Raw genomic sequence first — 22,519 nt, 5'->3', positions numbered from 1 at the left:
CAGACTGGCTGCTGCCGGGACAGGGCAAGAGGAAGCTGTGCGGCTCAAGTCTGTGCTGCAAGACTGGCTAGAACCAAACACTTGGGGAACCCAGTGAAATCTCTCATACTCTACACAGACAACAAAAATTAATACATGGAGTCAAAGGAAATCAAAGCAGAGGCCGCCACCTGATAGCGCTGACAACCAAAGATCAGGAACAAAGGTCCAAGCAGCTAGAGTCTAGGCTTTTTCTTGCCATCACAGCCACAGTGACTCACCTAACACAACCAACGCGACAGGAACGCAACAGAGGCTGAAGGACACCCACAGCACGAAGGCAAAGCTCAGGAGCCAAGAACGCAAGGAGGCGTTGCGCTCAAGCACAGCCACCACAGATGAAGTGTTAGCAAACACAACCCTACGCCCTCAGCAGTCAGCAGGGCTCATGCTCTTGCATAGGACCATACCAAGTGGCTTACAGCTGCCTACACCACCAGCTCCAGAGGACCCAATGCCCCCTTCTGGCGCGCGCACGTGTGTGTGTGTGTGTGTGTGTGTGTGTGTGTGTGTGTGTGTGTGTGTGTGTGTGTGTGTGTGTGTGTGTCTCATCTCATTGGCAACTGTTAGATGTAGCAACACCCCAAGGCACTGAGGACCTGGTATGAACTTGTCAGCACGCACAGCAACCCTGGGATCCAGAAGTGCTGGGCAGGAGCGAGGTGAGGAGGAGGAGGGTCAAGTCTCGGCAGATAATTCAGTAATCCATGGCAGGGGACCTGCCCTAAAACAGGATGCTGAAGGAGGCCAAAGGAAGGTGCACAAGGCAGGAACCCCAGGAGGCGCCTTCCCTGCTGGTGAGGCTCTCTCTGTTTCTATACCTGTCTCCAAACCCACAGTGAGTCTGAATGTAAGCCCTGGGCCAGGGTGGCAGGGACATCAGGGTCAGCCTGTCCACCGCGTCAGCACTTGATGGGACATCCTGTCTCCGAGCCTCACCACCGTTGGGATGCAAGCACAGGTGTAAGCAGGCCCACTCTGGAGAGAGGAAAGGGAGGGAGAACGGAGCGGGGTGCAAGTGGGGGCACTGCCTGTACCCGGATCACTTTAAAGAGTGGCTGTAGGGCCTGGGCCTGAGGCAGCTGCCTTGCCGAGGGCATCCCAGGCAGGAAACTTGTGTTCAATGAAAAAAACCTCTAAGCCAGGCCTGGTGGTCCACAGACTATGAGATACGAGCGTCCCAAGTTCAGGGTCATCCTGGCTACATTCTCAAGACCTATCTCAGGGAGATGCTTGAGCGGTTACAGCACTTGCTCAACAAGCAAGGGGATGGGATCTCAGATCCCTGAGCCCACACAATGCCAGGTGTGAGCCAGGTGTGGGGGTGCACGCCTGTGATCTCAGCACTCAGGAGGCAGAGGCAGGCGAATCTCTGTGGTTTTGAGGCTAGCCTGCTCTACAGAGTGAGTCCAGGACAAGCAGGGCTACACAGAGAGACCCTGCCTTGGGGGTGGGGGTGGGGGCGCCAGGTGTGCATGACAGCCCAGCTGTGGTTCCAGCCTCCAAAGGCAAAAACAAGGGATCCCCAGAGCAATCTAGCTAGCAAAGTCAGTCACATGGGTGAGCGCTGGGATTGTCGGAGAGACCCTGCCTCAGTGAGTAAGGGATGACTCTGGACATCAGCCTCAGGCTTCTACGTGCCTGTGCACACATGTGTACACATACCCACACCATGCACACTTGTGCCTGCATACTTGCAAAACATAATACGTATTGTACACACACATGGAAACATTAAAATAGATACTTGTGGTGTCATATAGCATTAATCCCACTTCTCAGGAGGCAGAGAGAGGGAGATCTCTGAGTGAATTGGCCAGTCTGATCTACAGAGCAATTCCATACTAGCCAGGCTGCATAGTGAGTGAGACCTTGTCTTTAAAAAAATAATAATTTTTAAATTTGAGAGGAAAATAAATAACGAATCTTCTCTCCTTTAAGACACCAGCTACAAAAGGCTCCAGGCACGGTCGCCTCACAGCCTGGCCCAGAGCTAACCTCAGACAATGTGATGGCCAGAGAGAGACCCTCTGCAGCCCTGCGCCAGAAACCACAGGTCTTGCTGAATGAGTCCAGCTTGGCTGGACTCTGGAAGACTGGGGAAAGAGCTGAGCTGACAGTCTAGGAACTTCCGGTATTTTCTGAGGAAATCTTCAGTGAAGATTAGGGTACTCTCATGTGGCTCAGAGGACCTGAGGACAAGCTAATGCCACACCTGGAACCCAAACGTGTGCAGATGGGAACACACAGCACATCACTTCCAAGAAGCCAGTGGAGGTTTCTGCCTCACTTACAGAGTTCCAAAAATGAGCAAGTGAAAACTACACAAGCCTTGAAGGCAGGGAAAGACCAACAGTGGCCCACACCATGTCCTCCTGCTGGCTTGGGCCATTAGCCAGTTGGGGACAGCAACAACTACAGCTCAAAGACAGACCCACAATTAGGACAAAGAGCTATGTCAGGCATGGTGGTATACATCTTTAATTCCAGCAACGAAGGAGGATGAATCAGACAGATCTCTGTGTGTTCAAGGCCAGCCTGGACTACAGTAGTAAGACCCTGTCTCAAAAAGCAAAAACAGGAAAGAAACAAAACAAAACAAAACAAAACAAAAAACCCAAAAAACCAAGCTGTTTTGCAAAACTGTTTAAATGGATGCACACTGCAATGGGAACACACAGCAACAGGGGCACCGTGACAAGCTCCGCCTCAAGAAAACCAACCAGCTGGGCACGGTGGCGCACACCTGTAGTCTCAGAAATCAGGTCGGCAGATGCAGGAGGATCTCTGTGAGTTCCAGGACAGCCAGGACAGCCTGGTCTACAAAGTCCAGGACAGCCAAGGCTACACAGAAAGACCCTGTCTCGAAAAACAACAACAACCACAGCAGGCAAGCACACAACAGAAGTAACACAGCACAGGTCATTCTAGGCCAGGGACACCGAGTGGGCCACATCCTAAGGCCTCGGGAATGAGCTGCTCTCCGCCCCAGCTAAGGTGACCAGCAGCCAGCAGCACTGTCCATGCCAAAGCCATCCCCAGCAGCAAGCTCAAGGGCGCTGCTTACGCTCTCTGTGAAGGTGTGGCTGTCCTGACCGCAGACAGGCCCACTGCCAGCCTTACACAACTCACTCTACCTCACATAAGCTCTACCTACGTGTCGAACCTGCTGACCAGCAACAAGACGGGGACGCCAGGCAAGATGCCTGGCATGGGACACTCAAATCAAACTCAAAGCCATTTTCACATCATCAAAACCCCTAACCAGGCAGAAGAGGGTGGATGCTGCTCTCAGTCGCCCCATGGAGGTGGGCACGTGGGTGGCACGAACATCCTTGTGATGATCTGGACAGTTCACAGAGCTGCATGCTTCAACAGGAAGCTCAGACAGAACAAGTCTCTGCCCAGGAGATGCCTGGACCACCTCGGACACCACAGCCAGCATGGCCAGAGTCCAGTCTTGCCCACTGAGGCTCAGTGCACTCCTTACCGGTTCAGGCTCCTGCTGGGGCTCCTCCTCACCAGGCTTTGACTTCTTGGGCTTAGAAGGGCCCCCAGGGCCAGAGAAAGGCTTGGGTGACTTGGCTGAAGGTGAAGTCAGGGATCTCACGGACGCAGAAGGGCCCCCCAGGCGCTGGCCCCCACCAGAGAAGGGAATGAACGGCGCCGACGCAGGCTCCTCTGTGCTGTGCTTTGCCTGAACAGCTGCTGGCTTCGGGCCATCCCCAGGGCTGGTCCCTGAGGTGCCTGCATCGCCCTGATGGTTCAGGTCTCCCCTGCTGAACTCTCCAGGGTTCAAAGGCAGTGAGGGGCTGCTGGACGTCTGGTCAGCTGACATGGAGGAGGTCGGACTTCCTGCAGCCTTGCTCCTGACTGAGATGGGCTCCTGTTTGCCTGTGGTGTCGCACTGCTTTATGACAAACCTGGGGAGCAGAAGAGTGAGTCTAACACCATAGAGTGAACCTTCCTCCTTTAGGGTCCCGTCTGAAATCCTCTTGTCCTCTCTCCAGAGGAAGAGTGAGAAACCGGCTGGAAGCAATGCTCCCCGAAGGCAGTTATGTCGCCGCTCACTGCGAGGGCAGCACTGCCCACGTTCCAAATCCCAGGCACAGCGCCTTCTCAGCTTTTCCACACTGGCCCCCACACCTCAGCCTCAGGGTTAGTGCTGGGGTTACAGGCATGTGCCACACCTAGCCCTCCGCCCCTTTTTTAACTAAACAGACCAGCAAGCCTACCTGATGGTGGCACTACCGCCTGTTAGGCCCAGTGACTGAAGCGTTGTGCTCTGCAAGGCAGCTCTACCAGTCACCTGCAGAAAAACCAAGACACACAGGCCCCTGCCTAGTTCCTCAAGCCTGGAACACCTCCCTCCACCTCCTGAGCCCTGGTTGGTAAAATCCCCCAGGCCCAGCACTGACCGGGTACCCTCTCTCTGCAACCCCTCAGCTGTCCCTGAAAAATCTGTATTCTGTGAGGGCCAGCATGCAGCTGGTGAGGGTGCGCTAACCATCTGTCTCCTGGCCTGGTCTGGCCTCCTCAGCTGTGCACTGAGCCTACTATGCCTGGAGAAGGCAGACTGAGCTGAGTGAGGTGCCCAGAAACCAGGAATCCTGTGCTGAAGACAGATGGCTCCTTGGCCAGAATCTTGGGGACAAGGAGGGCACACAGCATGCTCCATACTCCCAATGACTCCCTGGGCACCAGTCTCCAGGGCCACCAATGGCCAGCATCTCTACTGCCTAACCGCCCAGACACCAAGTACCCAGACCTCTTTCTACATTTCTGAGACCCATTACAGCAGCTCTAGGCCACCACTCTCCAGTCAGCCTCAAGGCCCTCTACAACAGTGGGCAAAAGAAAACGGGCAGCTTGACCCTTGGGAATCTGGACACACAGGTCACTGCATCCGGGTCTTCTCAGTTCCACACAGGCGTCCACCAGGCCACAGAGAGAGTCCACTCTCTCTGGTAGACCGAAGACAAGATGGTGGCACCCAGTGTTCAAAACTCTGTGAGCTGTAAGAGCCCCCAAATCAGAATTCCTGGTCTCGTGGTCTCTTCTGCCCTGCCCTGGCCAGCTAACTGCTCCACCATCTCCAGCCTCGGCTACTGCAGAAACACTTCCCAATTCTCCCAGGTCATTTCTGACCACTCAGCTCAGGACAGGGAGGACTCAGGCAAGACTGTCCACAGCCACTGAGCCAAGGCTGGCCCTCTGAGAAGCTACCCACAAGGGCAGGCAGTCATACATAGCTCAAGACCCAGATTATGTGACCAAACAGGGTGATGAGGCTGGCGTCCCAGGGGTCCCAGGGGTCCCCGGGGTCCTGGGCAGCCTCCTCATCCCTCAGCTCCTTGGGTTGAGGAACGGCAAGTGGAGTTGACAGAGAAAGTCCTGCCCCACCCCAGGGCCTTCCTGGGGACCCGCAGAAACAGCCTCTGCCTGAGCCAGGATGAGGCGCTGGGCCAGGGAACAAACAAAAAGCCCCTGTGAGGTCAGGGGACCCAGGGCTAGGAGGGTCCTCGTGGTGGCGGGCGGGGCTGGCGGGCCAGCACAACCTCACTGCCAGCTTTGCCTGCGCCACGCGGCACTCAGTTTTGAAAAAGATCAAAACACAGAGCAAAGCAAATATTTACTAAAATGAAACCACTTTTGTGACTCTCTGGCTTTGAGAGAAGCTGAAACAACAAACAGGGCTCTGAGGGAGGTTTCAGGAGCGGCCGGCGGCCGTGCTCGGCTCCAGTGCAGGAGCCGGCTGTTCCGCTTTTTTCCACAGAACACATAATGCTTTCAGGAGCTGTTGCTCCCACCACTGCTTTGAAGACGCAAGGCAGCGAAGTTTCCAGGCTGGGAAGTGGGTTGGGCAGCCCAAGTGTAGGAGAGGAGCTGGGTGGCCAGCACCTACCTCATCCCTCATGTACACACACACAGGGGTCCTCTCGCCCAGCTGCTGCAGACGCTCCCTGGGAAGAAAAGAACGAAAACATCAGGAGCCCACCACAGGGCACAGTGGCGACCCTACGGCCCCAGCCCAGCACTGTGGAAATGCCAGGGATCCAGGCTCAGGGCCAGCCCTCTGCTAGGCAGCCCCAGCTGTCCTGATTCCCTCGGTACCCACAGCCATCAGAAGGAGGCAGCCAAGGGCTGCATGGAGCCCGAGAAGGGCCTCAGCAGCAGCACATGGCCAGGATTCCTCCTCCCCTCCAGCCAGAAGGCCACCACATGGCACCAGACCCACAGGGGATAAGCAGCCCCTCCCCCATGCTGCACACTGTCAACATCACCTCACTAACCCTCCAAGCAGACTGGGGAGTCCTGGGTCTAGCCTTTATCTGGACACACAGGACCATTCTGCAGACTCTACACAGCCTGGGTTCTCAAGGCCGTGAGCATTACCCTCAGCCCAGACCCAAGAGGGGCCAGCAGGACTTAAGGAAGGTAGCAACTCCCCAAAGGGCAGGAGAGCACAGTTCTTGACCCACAGGCACCTCCATGTAATAATGGTTTGCAGCCTGAACTTGACTTGACCCAGTGCCCTGAAGTGCTGGAGTGCGCTCTACCACGTCCTCGCCTGTGACCACAGAGCACAAGTGTCCTTTTTGTGCCTGGACACAAAGAGTGGGAGAATAACCAGATGTCCACAGGGTTAGGGTCCAAGGTGATAGGTACCCAGAACAGAAGGAGAGAGCTGGTCTCCCGTCCCGGGTGGCAGTCACAGGCAGCACTCAGCACCACGGGTGAGCTGAGGGCGAAGGCGGAGAGCAGGGAAGGGCTGGGAGGCACGGGAGACAGAGGGCAACCACGCGCAGGCCCCGCCACCTCCCGGCCTTCATCCTTCTCAGCACCATTCAAACAACCCCCAAGGGCTCAGCCTCTGGGCTCTTTCTCCGGTCTCCAAATATTGCCACACACATGGAAGCCCCAAGGTCCCCCAGGGACACTGGCAGACCCAAGCACACTGGTCACACAGTGACACCCCCTCAGCACACACACAGGTGTAGCCTACCTTTTGCTGTCAAACAAGGGGACTAAGGAGGCCAGGTGACCAGCTGGCCTTGAAGCATTTCCTCTGCTTGTGACCGTGACGACTGAGTTAGTTCCTATGTGTCCTAACACAGACCCTATCTCAGACCTTAGCGAGAACAGGCTCAGGTCAGCTGTTCTCCAAAGGAAAGAAGAGTCAGGGCAGGAACTGAGCTGGGGGCCGGGAGTCAGGATGCCAGGGTGAGGTAAAGGTTGAGCTTGGGCAGGGCAGGCAGGGAGAGCGGAAGCCACACATGACGGCCACCTAGACACGAGACCCGCACAGCAGGGTATTTACAATCCTCCACCGTGAGCAACCCCAAGTGCTCAAAGGACCTTTGGGGCACAGATGTACCAAACCCAGGTCCAATGGGTCAGGTCCACAGGGGTGAAATGAAGTAGAAGTGTTGGAGAAGAGCAGCGAGTCAGCCCCACAGGAAGCAGGGGAGCAGGCCCGCCCAAGTCCACACAGACCTCCGCAGCCTGAGTGTACTCTGCTGGGTTTGCCCTTGGGCGCTCCTCACTCCTGGAGTCTAGCCTTTGCTGACAGGGCCCAGCACTGCCGGCGTCCTCTGTCTCCGGAGGCCTTGTCAGGATAGCAAGACAACAGGGCTTAAGGGGACCACTAAGCGCGCCCTGCAAGACAGGCTCTGGCTGAGGTCTGTAAGGTCCACAGCTGGTATCCCCTCCATAAAAGGCCAAGTCACCGTGCAGCTGGGTACTGGAACTACCCTGACCGGCCCAGGAAGACAGAACCAGGACAGAGACTGGGGAGGAAGACGAGAACGCTGCGAGGCTTTGTCTCCCAGATACCAGACATGTGACACACTCCGACAAGAAGGTCATACTGTCTGGCCACCTGACCCACGGCTGCCCCAAGTAGCAGCAAGGACATGGCCAATGCAGTGCCCCTTCCAAGAGACCTTGCCTGGGGCATCACAGGATAACAAATCACAAACGGGCAGAGTCCAACATCAAGTTATCAGACAGCGGCCAGCTGTGATGTGCTTCTCCACAGCGAGCAGCAGGCGGGTCAATTCCCTCGCACAGCGTCGTCTAGAGGAGCAGTGGGTAAACATGCCGTGTGGCCATGGGCCCAGGAAGGGGCTGCCAAAATAGATTCCAGATCTGCCACCCCTGCCTAGCAAGCAGAACTGCCAGTCCTGCTGCTGGGACTGGAAGACACCCCTCACACACCAGTGGGGCCACATCACACCCTGCCCCACATGGGAAAGTGCTGGTGGTGTCTAGCCAGGGCTCCAAGACCAGCAAGCCTTCCTTGGTGGGAGTCAGTGTGGCTGAGCAGGTCATAGATGTCAGATGCACGCCCCACTCACCACAAGGCTCATCGTCCCCTTAGGGGTGCACAGCCTGGGCATCTGGGGCTCAGCTCCTGGTTAAAGGGCACTGCACGCTGAGAAGAAGTACTATCTACGCCTCTGTGTATGTCGCCTGTTCAGACCCAACTAACAAAGGGCAGGCACCAACACCACTGCTGCCAAGAAAAGCCTGGCCCACCATCTCCCAAAGTGAATGACAAACAGGTAAAACCAACAAGAACGCCCACCCATCCGTGACGCAGGCAGTGTGGCTTCTCCTGGCTCAGGTGCTCTCTGGGAGGGAAGCCATGTCCTGAGAGCGCTAGGAGCCGGTGCCCGCTGCTGCTGACAGTGGGGCCCCGTGTTCCCATGCTCTGCCTAGCGGGAACAAGGAAGCCCAGGAAGGGAGGCTCTGGGACTACATGGATGCTTGCAGCCACTGGGTACACAAACCTACCCTGAATAGGCTTGACCTCAGAGCCCCAGGGGAGTGCTTTTCTTGCCCACAGTCTTCTCCACCCGCTAATCCCTAGGAACCCTAAGAATCACCTGGTTCTCCTGAGAGCTGCAGCTGGCACTCAGAGTCAGGAGTGGCAGAGAAATGGCTTACGCTACACAGCAAGAGCAGGGTGGGACCCAGGGGCAGGTGCAGAGGAAGAGAAACACCTGAGAACAGGGCAAATGGAGCCAGTGGGTCCTGGGAGCGTCCAGCCTACAGAGCCAGCACCTCTGAGGGCAGTACCCTCTGCAATGAGTCCATGAACTTGACATTAAAAAAAAAAAAAAAAGAAAAGAAAGAACCCACACTGTTCCCAAACAGACTTCAGAGAGCAACTTGGGGCACAGACGGACAGAGACTGAGCCTGCCTGAACCCTGAGGTGCCCCACAGCTCCTTACACCCCACCTCATCTGTCTTACTCAACACTTCCTGGTGGCCACTTGCCCGATGCAGCCTGCTGGACTGGCCCAACTGACCACACACCCATGAAGGCTGTGTGGAAAGCTGCTGGACCTCCGGACATGTGGTAAATTCTGACTCATAGCAGGAGGTGTGGTAACACTACAAAGTCCCAGGGCCCTGTCTCTCTCCACTTCTATAGCTTTGGACACTGCCATTTCCACTTGTGTCTTGCTCCATCATGTGACCAGCGATCAGTGTGGCTGCTGACCAGACATCAGGGTGCAGGACCATGGGGCGGCTCAAAGCTGGCAGCCCTAGCTACTTGAAGGCCTGGTGTCAGTCCCTGGGGCAGTAGGGATGGCCTGAGCTCCAAATGAGACTCTGCGATTTCATACATTTCACACCAGGCCTGGAGAGACGGCTCAGCAGGTAAGAGCACTGGCTGCTCTCGCAGAGGACTCAGCTGCAGCCCCAGCACCCACATGGCAGCTCACAAGCATCTGCAACTCCAGTTCCCGGACGCTGACTCCCTCTTCTGGCCTTTGTGAGCACAAAGCATATGCAGACAAACGTGAAAACCAGAAATAAGTAAATCCTCAAACTGGAGATGGTGATGCACATCTTAACCCCAGCACTCAGGAAGCAGAGGCAGGAGGAGGCAGGTGGATTCTTTTTTTTTTTTTTTTTTCCTTAAAGATTTATTTATTTATTATGTATACAATGTTCTGCCTGCATGTACAACTGTAGGCCAGAAGAGGGCACCAGATCTCATTACAGATGGCTGTGAGCCACCACGTGGTTGCTGGGAATTGAACTCAGGACCTTTGGAAGAGCAGGCAGTGCTCTTAACCGCTGAGCCATCTCGGCAGGTGGATTCTTGAGCTCAAGGCCAGCCTGGTCTACAAGAGTGAGTTCTAGCCGGGCGTGGTGGCGCACGCCTTTAACCCCAGCCCTCGGGAGGCAGAGGCAGGTGGATCACAAAGTGAGCACAACCAAGGCTACACAGAGAAACCCTGTCTCGAAAAAACAAAACAAAACAAACTAACAAACAAACAAAGACTACCTAAAGCTGTGGGCTCACCACTCAGAGCCTGCTTATCCACCGTTAGCCAACTGTCCCCTCTATGTAGTCCCCACCCTCACCGTGAGACTAAGCATGCACCCATGTGGAGCACAAGTGGGCACCAGCTCAGGCCTCCAAGTTCAGGTCCGAAATCATGTCTTATCTCTTGGTCCACTGACCCTATCTCTGGCGGAGGAAGTAGGACGGCTCTACTCCAGCTCCGCCTCCGTAGGCCACACAGTGAGGAGCAGGGCCTGTCAGCTCAGGTACACAAGTTAGGTACAAAACGGAGGCTCTGTCCACTCAACAGAACACAGCATGCAGGAAGGAATGAGGATCTTCAGGAAAATATTTATGACAATCACAGTCAATCACAGGGTGACGGCATCCAAGCACTGAGGAGGCTGAGGCAAAAATACCCTATGTTCAAGGCCTGCCTTGGCTATAGTCAGTCCAAGGGCAGCCTCACAAACAAGTGAGACCCTGTCTCAAAAAGTGACAGGGGTGGGCGATGAGATAGCCCTGAGGGGGATGTCTGCCATGGACACGAGAACCTGAGCCCACCCTCACATCAGAAGGCTGGGCAGTGGCACCCTGCAACCCCAGTGCCAGGAGGCTCCCTGGGGCTTAGTAGCCAGCAACCCACCTCAGCTGGCAAGTTCCCGGCACACACACAGTCAGAAGAGTGAGGGGAGTGCTAAGAACACAACACAGTGGGAGAACATGTGCCTAGCATGCACACAGCCCAAGGTTCAACCCCCAGTACCACAAAGAAAAGTCAAGTATAAATCACTTTGTATGCAATATCCCTGCGTTTAAAAGGTGTCAGTACCCACGGGCAGACCCGGGCAGAGGCACTGACCCGGGTGCTGCATGGTGTTCTGGAGCATGCTACTGTCTGTGTCTTCAACTGCACTTAACAGGAAGAGCCAACATCCTGAGGGGTGGACCCCAGTGTTTTCCCCACCTCATCCATTCCTTCAGCCCCTCCCTAGGAAACTCCCCCAAAATACTCTGGGCCACTTCATCTTCATGGCCCTGGGGGAAAGGCATGACAGGAAAGGAGAAACAGCCACCACGTGTGGTGTCTCGGCCGTGCTCTAAGGCTGGGGGACACCTCAGGACATCAGCTTGCCTGAGGCATGTCCTCTGGGCCTTGCATCTTTCCTGACTGCTCCTCCCCAGCACCCACCCTTGATGCTTCTTGCCCCAGCACCCCAGCATGCTGCAGGCTGCTCCCTGAAGGGTAAACTTGGGACTGGTCACCTCTAGGTGCCTGCGCTATCCTCACTCTTCCGTGACGTCCAGCCCAAGCAGACTCCTCCCTCCCTGTGAAACAGAATCATTTCTGTCCCCTGATCCTACATTTGACGACATCCCTTGACAGGGGTCTTGTGCCTGCTGGCTGAGACTACGTAAGCCTGGAAGTCAGGGCCATTTTGTCTTCAGCTCTGGAAAATCCTCTGTGGCAGCTCGGCTCAGTCTGGAGTCTCAGTTCTCTAGACCCAGCACAGAAGGCTGAGAGACCCCCTGACCCCAAGTGACCTGCTCTGTCCTCCGTGGATACATAGGGAGCTGCTTCCCTCTGCACGAGCAGGCAGGACCATCAGTGCCCACAACCTCCATAGGGAGGGGCTCACGCAGCTGCAGCAGGGCTCTGGCCAGGTGACCCACAACTGCACCTGACACTGAGGTGGCCCCAACTGCTGCTGTGTCCCTAAATTCCAACAGTTTCTTCTCATCTTAGCTCGCCAGCCCAGGGCCACTCAGCCACCCCACCTACTGGCCTTCCTTTATCCCTATTTTCAGAGACAAGGCCATGCTACACAGCCTAAGCTGGTCTGTAATTCAAACTCCCAAGCTTTCTGAGTCAGTGTCCCAAATTATGGGTAGCCATACCCAGCATGCACGTACGTGTACAAACGTGTGTGTGTGTGCGCGTGCTCCCTACTGAACGGCACCTACAGCCTAAGTGACCCTTTCTAACCAGCTGTGCCCATGACCTCATCGGAATTCTGAGGACATCCTAAGTACTAGAGCTCCTGCCCAACACTGCCCCACGCTGTTCCACGGACTTCATTTACATAGCTGCTCACACCTGGCCTAAATTCATCTTTAAAAAAAAAATTATGTGCTAGCTGGATGTGGTGGCGCACGCCTTTAATCCCAGCACTCGGGAGGCAGAGGCAGGTGGATCACTATGAATTCGAGGCCAGCCTGGTCTACAACTCAAGTTCCAGGACAGCTACAGCTACACAGAGAAACCCTGTCTCAAAAAACAAAAACAGCCGGGCGTGGTGGCGCACGCCTTTAATCCCAGCACTCGGGAGGCAGAGGCAGGTGGATCACTGTGAGTTCGAGGCCAGCCTGGTCTACAAAGTGAGTCCAGGACAGCCAAGGCTACACAGAGAGACCCTGTCTCGAAAAACCAAAAAAAAAAAAAAAAAAAACAAAAAACAACAACAACAACAACAACAACAAAAAACTCCAAAAAGACAAGACTTCCACTCCACAAAAAAACTTCAAAAAAAGCCCCACAAAAACAGTTCAGAATAACACTTAAACTACTAATCAACAAGAGCTGACAGAGCCAGGAGGCAGCAACAGGCAGTGAGTGGTCTTTCCCTCACTCTAGTCATGGATCCCCAAAACACAGATCTTACCCAGGCGCAGGGAGACACGGCCCACATCTCATTTCCCTTGGCCGCCCATCAGTCCCAGGCTCTGGGTGGAAGCACAGCGCGGGTTGCAGACTCTGCCAGGAGGGCTCGGGAAGGACCAGTGCTTACCTGGTCTGTACAAAGTGGCTGAGAAGCTCCCAGAGGGTCTGGCGGGAACAGAAAGTGTCCTGCAACCTGGAGCCATCTTCCAGCTGTAATGCGATTCGAACCTGGAGAAAACACCTGGTCAGTTAGAAACGCACTATCCCTGCAGCCCCTCCTCACTCCTGGGGAGATCCGCACTGAGGAGGGGGTGACGCCCATGGGGGCTTCCCAGGAGTGCTGTGCGTCAAGCTCATGAACACTTTCATGCAGGCTGTAGACAGCAGCAGTGTAGCCTCTCTGGCAGGCCAAGGATGAGGTGCTCCCTGACTCGGCTAATTCCGCAGCACAGGGGACTGACACCTGCTGTTCCCGCCATTTCTGTTTATTACGAGCAACCACATCTTCAACAATGAACATGATCACCCTAAGGTGGAGAAAGTCCCCGATGCCCTCCAGCTACGTTCTCACCTTCCCAGCCCTGCACCCTTTAATGCACTTCCTCATGTGGTGCCCTCAACCATAAAACAGTTTTGTTGTTGCTTTGCAACTGGAATGGGAACGTAAGTATCTGACACACAGGGTACGTGGTATGCAGCCCCTGTGAAAGGGCCGCAGGCTAAGAACCACTTTTCTAGGTCATGTCAGCAAGTGGGCAAAGCTGCAGCGGAGGCACAGCAAGCGCTCTGGGGAGGCTGGCTGAGAAGCAAGTGCCTGTCAGCCACGTCCACACAGCAATTCAAGATCTCTGACCAGAAACATCCAGCTGCAAGGGAAACACTACCAACAAACCCTATCAAGGCCAAAACACAAAACAACACAATAAAAACAAAAACACAAACACAAAACCTGCATAACGGAAGAAAATTCCTCCCCCCTCCCCCAGTCCTGAGTTATTCAGGTAGGAAATGCAGCTCTGGCTTGACGGAGGAAGGCAGAATGGACCCAGAACCTGCTTCAACCTCCCCACGCCTACTCAGGCCCAGGACAAAGCCCCAGCACATCTCCACTGCAGCTCCACCCCACGCGCGTCCACGGCCCCGGCACATCTCCACTGCAGCTCCACCCCACACACGTCCACGGCCCCAGCAAAGACAGAGAAGCAGACATTGTGCCTCCCAACTGGACACCTACCATGTTCTCAGGCCCCTCACGGCTCCGGGACACAGGCACCATCTCCAGCTTGGCATTGTTAGGCAAGTTGGCAAATCTCCACTGGAGAGAGAGGTCAAGCACCGTCCTCTGAAACCTGCGGAACAGACACAACCGCATGCCTACTGTTCCCTTGGCTACAAGAGCAAAAAGTTAGGACCTGAAGAAACAAGAGGTAAAGTCTGGACCGCAGGGCTGGCAGGGATAGGAGTGGAAAGACCGCAGGATGGGCCACTGGGAAAGGTGAGGGTGGAATCTGCAGACGCCGCAGCAGACATCTGCCTAGCGACCCGGGGAAGCTGTCTCTCAGTGACGCAGCACAGGTGGTGCAGTGCTTGCCTAACATGCAGGAGGCCTAGGGTCACTCAGCAGTGTTGCACAGCCCTGCCACGGGGACCACGCCCGTATTCCCAGCTCTGAGGAGTAGTCAGAAGGGTCAGGAGTTCAAGGCCATCTTGATTACCCAGGGAGTTGGAGGCCAGCTTGGACTCAGAAAAAGCCCTAGATGTGGGGTGGAGCTGGACGCCAGTGAGCTGGGAAAAGAAGAGGACTGACTCCAGCCAGCTGTTCCATGACCGCCGCAGGCATGCCTGACACACATGTACCAATTCATGTAGAAGATGTAAAGAAAAGAAGAAAATTGTCTCAAGCAAGACCAAGGAACATCCACCAGTGCAGAGGAATTTCAATTCACAACATGCCTGCTCTGGCAAGAGATCATATCCAAGGACCTTCTAGGTCTGTGTGATCCAGCTGGAATAAAAAACACTTTAATCCAGGAGACAGAGGAAAGGAGATCGGAGTTCAAGGCCAGCCTGGCAAAGAGCAAGTATCAGGTAAAGCTTAGGTCCAGGTGTGGTGGTGCACGCCTTTAGTCCCAAACAAGGAAGGTAAAGTTAGTTTGATGTACGAAGCACCCATGTTTGAAAGTGATATCTAATTGAGTGGCAGAAAAGGTGACGAATCAGAGAAGACCTGATAGACTAGGATCCGCCCACCTCTCCTGAGAAGAGAGAGGAAAGGGAAGCTACTTAAGGGGCAATGGGGTGGGGGTGGGGGCAGGTTTACCAGGGCAGTAATAGAGAGATGGGTTGCAGAGAGAGAGCTCAGGTGAAGACAGATTGAGCCAGAGAATAAGAAGGAGCCAGAAGATTAGAGCAGGTTGCTGAGTTAGTTTGAGGCCAAGCAGAGCAATTCAGAGGCCTAGAGAGAAACGAGATTATGTAAGTCAGCTGGGCGAAGAGTTTGAGCCAGAACAGTTGAGTTGAACAGCCAGCTCAGGAAGAACAAGTAAGGGTGAGCTCATTAAGCAGTGAGTCTCAGAGGCTGAAACGTTCTAGGTCTAGGTTAGACTGTATGGAGGCTAGAAGCTTCCAGGACTAGTGTAAGGCGCGGCCACACCCGATAATGGCGGCGACCGTTACCACTTGGCGGCAACCATTAACGCACCCGAGCCAGCGCAGACATAAGCCCTCTCAATGCACCCCTCCCGAACAGGGGTATGCAAATGAAGCACTCCAACACAGCCCTCTCGACTGCGGGCATGCTAATGGGGCATCCAAATGTAACCAATGAGACATTGACACGCCACATCCAGACAGTATTTAAGCAGCGTGCTCGCAGGCATTCGGGGTCTTTCGCTTCAGCTTCAAAGGATGCTCTCAATAAAGCGTGATTGAGAAGAATCCTGGTGTCTGTGTCGTTCCTGCCGGCGGGAGGGCGTGACAGACTAGGCCTAGGTTAGCAGAAGGAGGCACCAATCCTCTGAGACAACAATGAAGCAGGCTACTACAAGTTCCTTTTACACACCAGACTGTTTATAAAGCCCAAAAGCAAACGGCCATAGAAAATGCTAGTGCAAACCAGGACAGCAGACCCAAGAAGGGAGACCAGTGGGCTTACAGGCAGGCAGCAGCCAGGGCAGCAAGAACGCGTCTTAAACAAGTTCCGGTCAGTAGATGGCCAGGAGAGGCAGGAGCAACGCTCATACAGAGCTGAAGACAGACTGCTCAAATTATAGTCAGAGATCCAACCAGGCACCCTCACATGGGCCATGGGCAGGCGAGTGGGCCAGAATTGGCACGAAGCTTTTTGGGATAGCCCAGCCACTCAGAATGCACACTCTGCTGTATGCCCAAAGTACACATCCCTATTTTTGCCCCTAAAACGTGTGGGCATGACTTTATTTGGTTCAGGTATATATGAATGTAAGTTAAGGGAGTAATTAAATTAGGTCACGCTGAAACAACCAGAGGACCCTCAACCCAGTGACTTGTGTCCTCAGGAAGAGGTTGCTGCAGTGATGCAATCACACGCCAAAGACACCTGGACTACCAGCTCACCCCCAGAGCATTCGAGAGTACGGCTGCCGGGGTGGTAGTGACCCAGGCCTTTAACACCAGCACTCGGGAGGCAGAGGCAGGCAGATCTCTGTGGGTTTGAGGCTATCCTGGTCTACAGAGCGAGTTCCAGGACAGCCAAAGCCACACAGAGAAACTCTAAACTCTGACTCAGAAAGAAAAAGGAAAAAAAGAAAGAAAAGAAAAAGCACATCCGTACTGACACCTTGATTGTGGACTTTGCCTCCAGAACTGGGCAAAAATAAACTTCTGTCGTTGTAAAACTACCCAAGGGGGCTCTTCCAAGGCAGAGACAATGTGTGTGTTGAGAAAAAAAAAGACCAGAGGTGGACTGAGAAGCCCACAGCTGAACCCAGGCAAACTCACTTCAGATCGTATTCACTGGGGTTGAAGTCCTGCCGCCGACACGTGTCCTCCAGTACCTAGGGGACGAAGGGACAGTAAAACCCATGTCGGACAGGGCACTCATCTGGCAGGCACACAGGCCAGCCCACCCAACATCCCACTTAATAGGGCCAAGCAAACTGTTCCTGCAAATTCTGACTTACACGCCCGGCTGTGCCACAGCCCGTTCATGCCTGGTCCCGTGTTCTGGGTTCTGGGTGGCCTCTAGCCACAGATATAACCTGCCATGCGGGGGGCTACTTTACATCCCTGGCTCCTCTGTGGCCTGGAAGCCTCTATGCAACCGCTGCGTGACCAGAAACCCTCTCCTGCATAAGCCCAGCTCCAAACGGGGCCCTTCCAAAGGGTTGTGAGGCTGTGTTTGGTGTGGCAGAACCTCCTTTTTGGCCTGTGTTTCCCTCCCCACCCTGTGCGCTTTTGCAACCTAACAGAGGGTCAACGGGCAGGTGTTAATTCACACCAGGTCACAGGCAGCAAGAGCCAAAAGCAGTGAGTGACTTGGCAAAATTCACTTCCGGGAACACAGACAGGCCCGATCTAGGGTCCGGAGGGACGCCCCTGAGCCGAGCAGGCCGGGCGGGACGCCACAATTCCGGGTGACCGAGGAGGCTGGATCCGGCCGAGCGCCGAAGATCCTGGGTCTCGCGTGGCACGACCCCGTAGGTGGGGTCCCTGGACCCCGCCATGCTCAGGAAGCGCGCCTCCGAGGGTCCCGCCCCGCCCCCGGGACCAGCGGAGCGGGAGCGCCGGAGGACCCGGCGGGCGGCCGCGCGAAAGCCTCCCATTGGCTGCCTCAGGCCCCGCGCCCCGCCCCCCGCAGCCCCGGGAGCAACCGCAGGGGCGGGGCCCCGGCGCGGCGACCCGGGCCCTCCGCCCGTCCACCCGTCCCCCGTTCCCCAGCCGGGCCGGCGGCCGCACCTGCAGCAGCACGGTGCTCGGCGTCACCTTCACCGTGTGGCGCCGCCCGTTCGGGGCCAGCACCGACACCGCGGAGCCCCCGCCGCCCGCCGGGGCCGCCATCTTCCGCTCACGTGACCGCAGGCGGCTCGCCTCAAACAACTTTATCCGCAACAGCCGGGACGCACGGCCACGCGGCCTCGGGGGCGGGGCCCGGGAGCGAGTTGGCTCCGCCCCCGGCTCCGCCCCCGCCGCCCTAGTTTCCCTCCCTGGTTCTGCCGCGGTGCAGTGCGGCTCGGGGCGGGCCGGCTGGTGGCTATTCCTGGCGCCCCGACGGCGGGCGGGACGGGGCTGTCCCCTAGAAGGAACACCCTCCGGTCAGGGCCACTGTCTTTTCATCCCGCGCCACATGTTCCCGGGATCCTCCACGTTCTGGAGACTTCCCGCGGCAAAGCTGTGCTGCCTGCGGCCACCAAGTGCTAGCTATGGCGTTCTTTGTGCCTCCTTGACTCCCTCGCCTCCGATGTCCCTGTCCGTGATCATCGCCTTCACACCCCTTGCGCTGGTCTTTTCCCCAACTGCCTCCGTTCTAGACCTTTTTGAAAAATGTTCTGTTGGGCCTGGGATGGCAGAGACAGGCAGATCCCCGAGTTCGAGGCCAGGGTGGTCTACAGAGGGAGTTCCAGGACAACCAGGGCTACAGAGAAACACTGTCTTGAAACAACAATAATAAATACATGTGTGTGTTTGTTTTGTGTGTCTGTGTCTGTGAAAGCATGGGTACAGGCATGCCGTAGTATGGATGTGGACGTTAGAGAACTTGTCTGTTCTGTCCTTCCACTTTGTGGAACTGAGGGAAAAACATCAGGTCATCGGACTTGGAGACAGGCACCTTCACCTGCTCAGCCATCTTGCTAATTTCTGGTCGTTTCTTGACTTGCCACCAGGACAGCAAGGGGAGTGAAATGCTTGTGGCCCTTGGGGTTGTTGTGAAGATCACTAAATCTGAGAGTCGAGAAGTTGTCACATAACCCAGAAACACTGAGTGGGCTGCCTTGGGCTCAGGTGCCTGGGGGACCTCCCCTGGTCAAGTCCCAGGCTGAGCAAGAGCTACGGAATCGCGCTGCAGCCCTGAGGTGCCAGATCCACTGGTCTCACACGATCAGACTGCAAACACCAGATCTGGAAAGAGCAGGTCTCTGTGATCCTCCAGCCATTGACCAGGCACAACCCCCATCAGACGGGCTACTCACAGACACCATATGTGCATGTTTGCCCCCCCCACACACACATAACCTAGACTTAGTGAAATTTTTTTTGTTTGTTTTTTGTTTGTTTTTTTTTTTTCAGACAGGGTCTCTCTGTGTAACCTTGTCCTGGACTTGCTTTTGTAGACCAGGCTGGCCTCGAACTCACAGCGATCTGCCTGCCTCTGCCTCCCAAGTACTGGGACTAACGGCGTGTGCCACCACCACCCAGCAACTTAGGGAAATCTTTAGAGACAGGGTCTCTCTGTGTAACCTTGACTGTCCTGGACTTGCCTTTGTAGACCAGGCTGGCCTCGAACTCACATCGATCCGCCTGCTTCTGCCTCCCAAGTGCTAGGACTAAAGGCGTGCGCCACCACCACCCAGCAGCTTAGGGAAATCTTAAACACCATTGTGCATTGCTCACCCCGGCTCAGCTGCCTAGCTCTGGTCATGCACACATACGTGTCCCTCAGCTGAACCATGTCCATGTGCTCGCTCCACAGTGTCCTGGTGGGATTCAGGCGCAGAGAAGTGTAGAGAGCCATGTGCAAACGTTAGCACTTGCTTAAGCTTGTGATGCCTGTGTGTGGTGCTGTCACGCCTTCATATAGGTGATGCATCTGTGTCCCACTGCATACTGACAAACGTGGACACCTCCTTGTACATGAGAGAGATGGTGAAGTCTGTGTGCTCTGTGGCGAGCTGTGCACTTGGCCTGGCCCTCTTTCTTTTTCTTTTTCTTTCTTCTTAAGGAAAAACAAAAACAAAAACAAACTTAAGCTTGTTTTCTTTCAACTGTCCCACAGCTAAAGTCCTGAGGCAGAACACTTAGAAAGGTGAGGTGACAAAAAAAAAAAAGGCAGACCATAAGGAGATACAGTTTGTTCTGGAAGTATGTGAAATGTGACCGCTTACCCGGTCAAGTTAAAGTCAGAGTCCTCCATAATCAAGCTCCTTTGTTCCTTATGAGTCAGTTGTGGGCTAATTCTTTAAGACTACAGAAGTCATGTCTCCCCAAACCTATTTATGCAACAGTTTTAACACCAGTGAATTTTTTTTTTCTTGACAGTTGTCCTGACTAGTTTTATGTCAACTTGACACAAGCTGGAGTCAGCCGAAAGTCAACTGAGAAAATGCCTCCATAAGATCCTAGATGTAAGATATTTTCTTAATTAGCAATTGATGGGAGAGGGCTCATTCCATTGTGGGTGGAGCCACCCTGAGCTGGTGATCCTGGGCTCTATAAGAAGCAGGCTGAGGGCAGGGCGTGGTGGTGCACGCCTTTAATCCCAGCACTGGGGAGGCAGAGGCAGATGGATTGCTGTGAGTTCGAGGCCAGCCTGGTCTACAAAGAGAGTCTAGGACAGCCAGGGCTACACAGAGAAACCCTGTCTCGAGAGAGAGAAAAAAAAAAGAAACAAAGCTGATATTTTGCATATTACTTCACACACCCGTACTATCTTTAGCTTCCAAATAAGTTAGGTATCCTATGTTTATTTAAAGAAAAGAAGAAGGAAAAAGGAAAGCAAAGCTGAGCCCGGCATAGTGGTGCACTCCTGTAATCCCAGCACTAGGAGAAACAGAGGCAAGTGGATCTCTCTGAGTTCAAGGCCAGCCTGGACTACAGAGCGAGTCCAGGACACCCAAGGCTACACAGAGAAACCTTGTCTTGAAAAACCAAAAATGAAATAAAATAAGTAGCCTTGATACATAGCTCCTTTGTTCTTCTCTCTGCAGCCTGTGAATCAAGAGCAAAGTCCCCTGGTGGACGATAGTGGCTTAGGGTCCCCCTAGTCAGTGGAATGACAGGACCTAGACAGACAAATCTCAATGTGCCACCTAGCTGAGAAGTACTTTCTGTTTAGGTCCTTGGGCTCCGCTCAGGGTCAGGTGGATTAATGCCTGTCTGAGCCATCTTGTGCACAGACCCCGTGCAGTCCACTGGGGCTGGGACATGTCTGGCCTCAGGGAGTGGCCTACAGGCAAGGCAGACATTTGTTACTCAGGTCCCAGATACACAAAAGAAATCATGTAATTCCTTCATTAAATATTCCCAGTGTCAGCCAGGCTACAGTGACGCACGCATGCCTTTAATCCCAGCACTCAGGAGGCAGAAGCAGGTGGATCACTGTGAGCTCCAGGCCAGCCTGGTATACAGAGTGAGTTCCAAGACAGCTAGGGTTATATATACCCTGTCTCAAAAAACTACACACACACACACACACACACACACACACACACACACACACACACACACCACAGATTGGGCTACCAGAATAATAACCCATTGCTTAGGGATCTTTTCAGCCTCGGTTTTCTTTTCTGAGGAAAGAGAGGCCCCCTCCCGGCAACTCTAGGGGCCTCTGTTGAAAGAACAAGGTGCCGGAGGAGGAGGAGGAGGAGGAGGAGGAGCTGCTCCTGAGCCCCTGTCTGCCTCCACTTTAACTACTTCTGAGAATGAATCTAGCATCTTTTTTGAGGACACCTTCCTTCTTATGCCAGGCCGGTCTCCCTCCTCCTGCCTCCTGCTAGCAGCTCGACAGCTGGTCCCAGGATCTGCTTTGAATTAAAAGCGGTATGGCCCTTTAAGAGGAGCATCCGCAGCCTCCAGCTGAAAGGTTCCCAGTGGCAAGATCTGAGGGTTTGTTTCTGCCTCCCCAGAGGCCACGTGCAAGCTGCAGGAGGATCACAGGGTTGGAAAGAGGGAGCTGGAGGTCACATGGCAGCAGGCCTCCTTGGCCTGTAGCGCTTGTTGCTTCAGGCGCCTGGGGGCCAACAGCTGGTCAGTTGAGACGTTGGTACCAGCCTGCAGCTCTTAGGACATCTTCTAGAATTATTGTCCAGTCAGGATCAAGGACATATGTATACCAGGCGTCTCAGGATGCTACCCGAAGTTCTGCAAATAAGCAGGGACCTCCTTCGAGGCCTACCCTCGTCTTCCCCCAGCCTGGGAATGTGGCCACACCCTAGTGACCCTCTCCAATTAGCCCATGTCACTGCGAACCAGAATCCAGCTGGGTCCTCCCACCGGACTGTTTGCCAGGCAAGGAAATGGCATAGGGCAGTCCTTAGTAGCTACAGAGGTCCTGTTTGGAACAGACGCTACCAAAACATCAGTAGAGTCCAAGCCGCTTACACTGGGTCACCCCATACTGGTTCACTGTTGAGGGGTGGTGGTAGACCCACAGCCTCGGGGCCTCCTGCTCCCAATGAAGGAACTCAGACCCCTAGGATCAGGGATACAGCCCTTTCTGCCGAGTGACCTCAAGGTTACTCACATCCTGCCTGCAGATGGCCACCTGTTCGCCAGAGCCGAAAGTCTCAGAGAGAAGAGTTCCCAGGGTTCC

The 22,519-nt window shown here is 54.7% G+C and overlaps 1 protein-coding gene across 1 annotated transcript in view; it reads right to left on the bottom strand.

The window, feature by feature from the left end:
* Nucleotides 1–18,122, bottom strand: part of ASPSCR1 (ASPSCR1 tether for SLC2A4, UBX domain containing) — a 34,682-nt gene extending 16,560 nt beyond the window's left edge. The window contains exons 1-7 of the mRNA XM_084751436.1: nucleotides 17,944–18,122; nucleotides 16,987–17,042; nucleotides 14,243–14,357; nucleotides 13,136–13,236; nucleotides 5,945–6,002; nucleotides 4,275–4,348; nucleotides 3,530–3,962 (exon numbers count right to left, since the gene is read on the bottom strand). Of these exons, the coding sequence (XP_084607562.1) occupies nucleotides 3,530–3,962; nucleotides 4,275–4,348; nucleotides 5,945–6,002; nucleotides 13,136–13,236; nucleotides 14,243–14,357; nucleotides 16,987–17,042; nucleotides 17,944–18,045 (939 nt within the window). The 5' untranslated portion in view covers nucleotides 18,046–18,122. The remainder of the gene's footprint in view (nucleotides 1–3,529; nucleotides 3,963–4,274; nucleotides 4,349–5,944; nucleotides 6,003–13,135; nucleotides 13,237–14,242; nucleotides 14,358–16,986; nucleotides 17,043–17,943) is intronic.
* Between the last annotated feature and the right edge of the window lie 4,397 nt (nucleotides 18,123–22,519).

This window comes from Acomys minous, assembly GCF_964271855.1.
Source record: "Acomys minous genome assembly, chromosome: 12".
Classification (NCBI taxonomy): Eukaryota; Metazoa; Chordata; class Mammalia; order Rodentia; family Muridae; genus Acomys; species Acomys minous.
The sequence above is the reverse complement of the archived record's forward strand: the minus strand, read 5'-3'. Positions and strand labels throughout refer to the sequence as shown.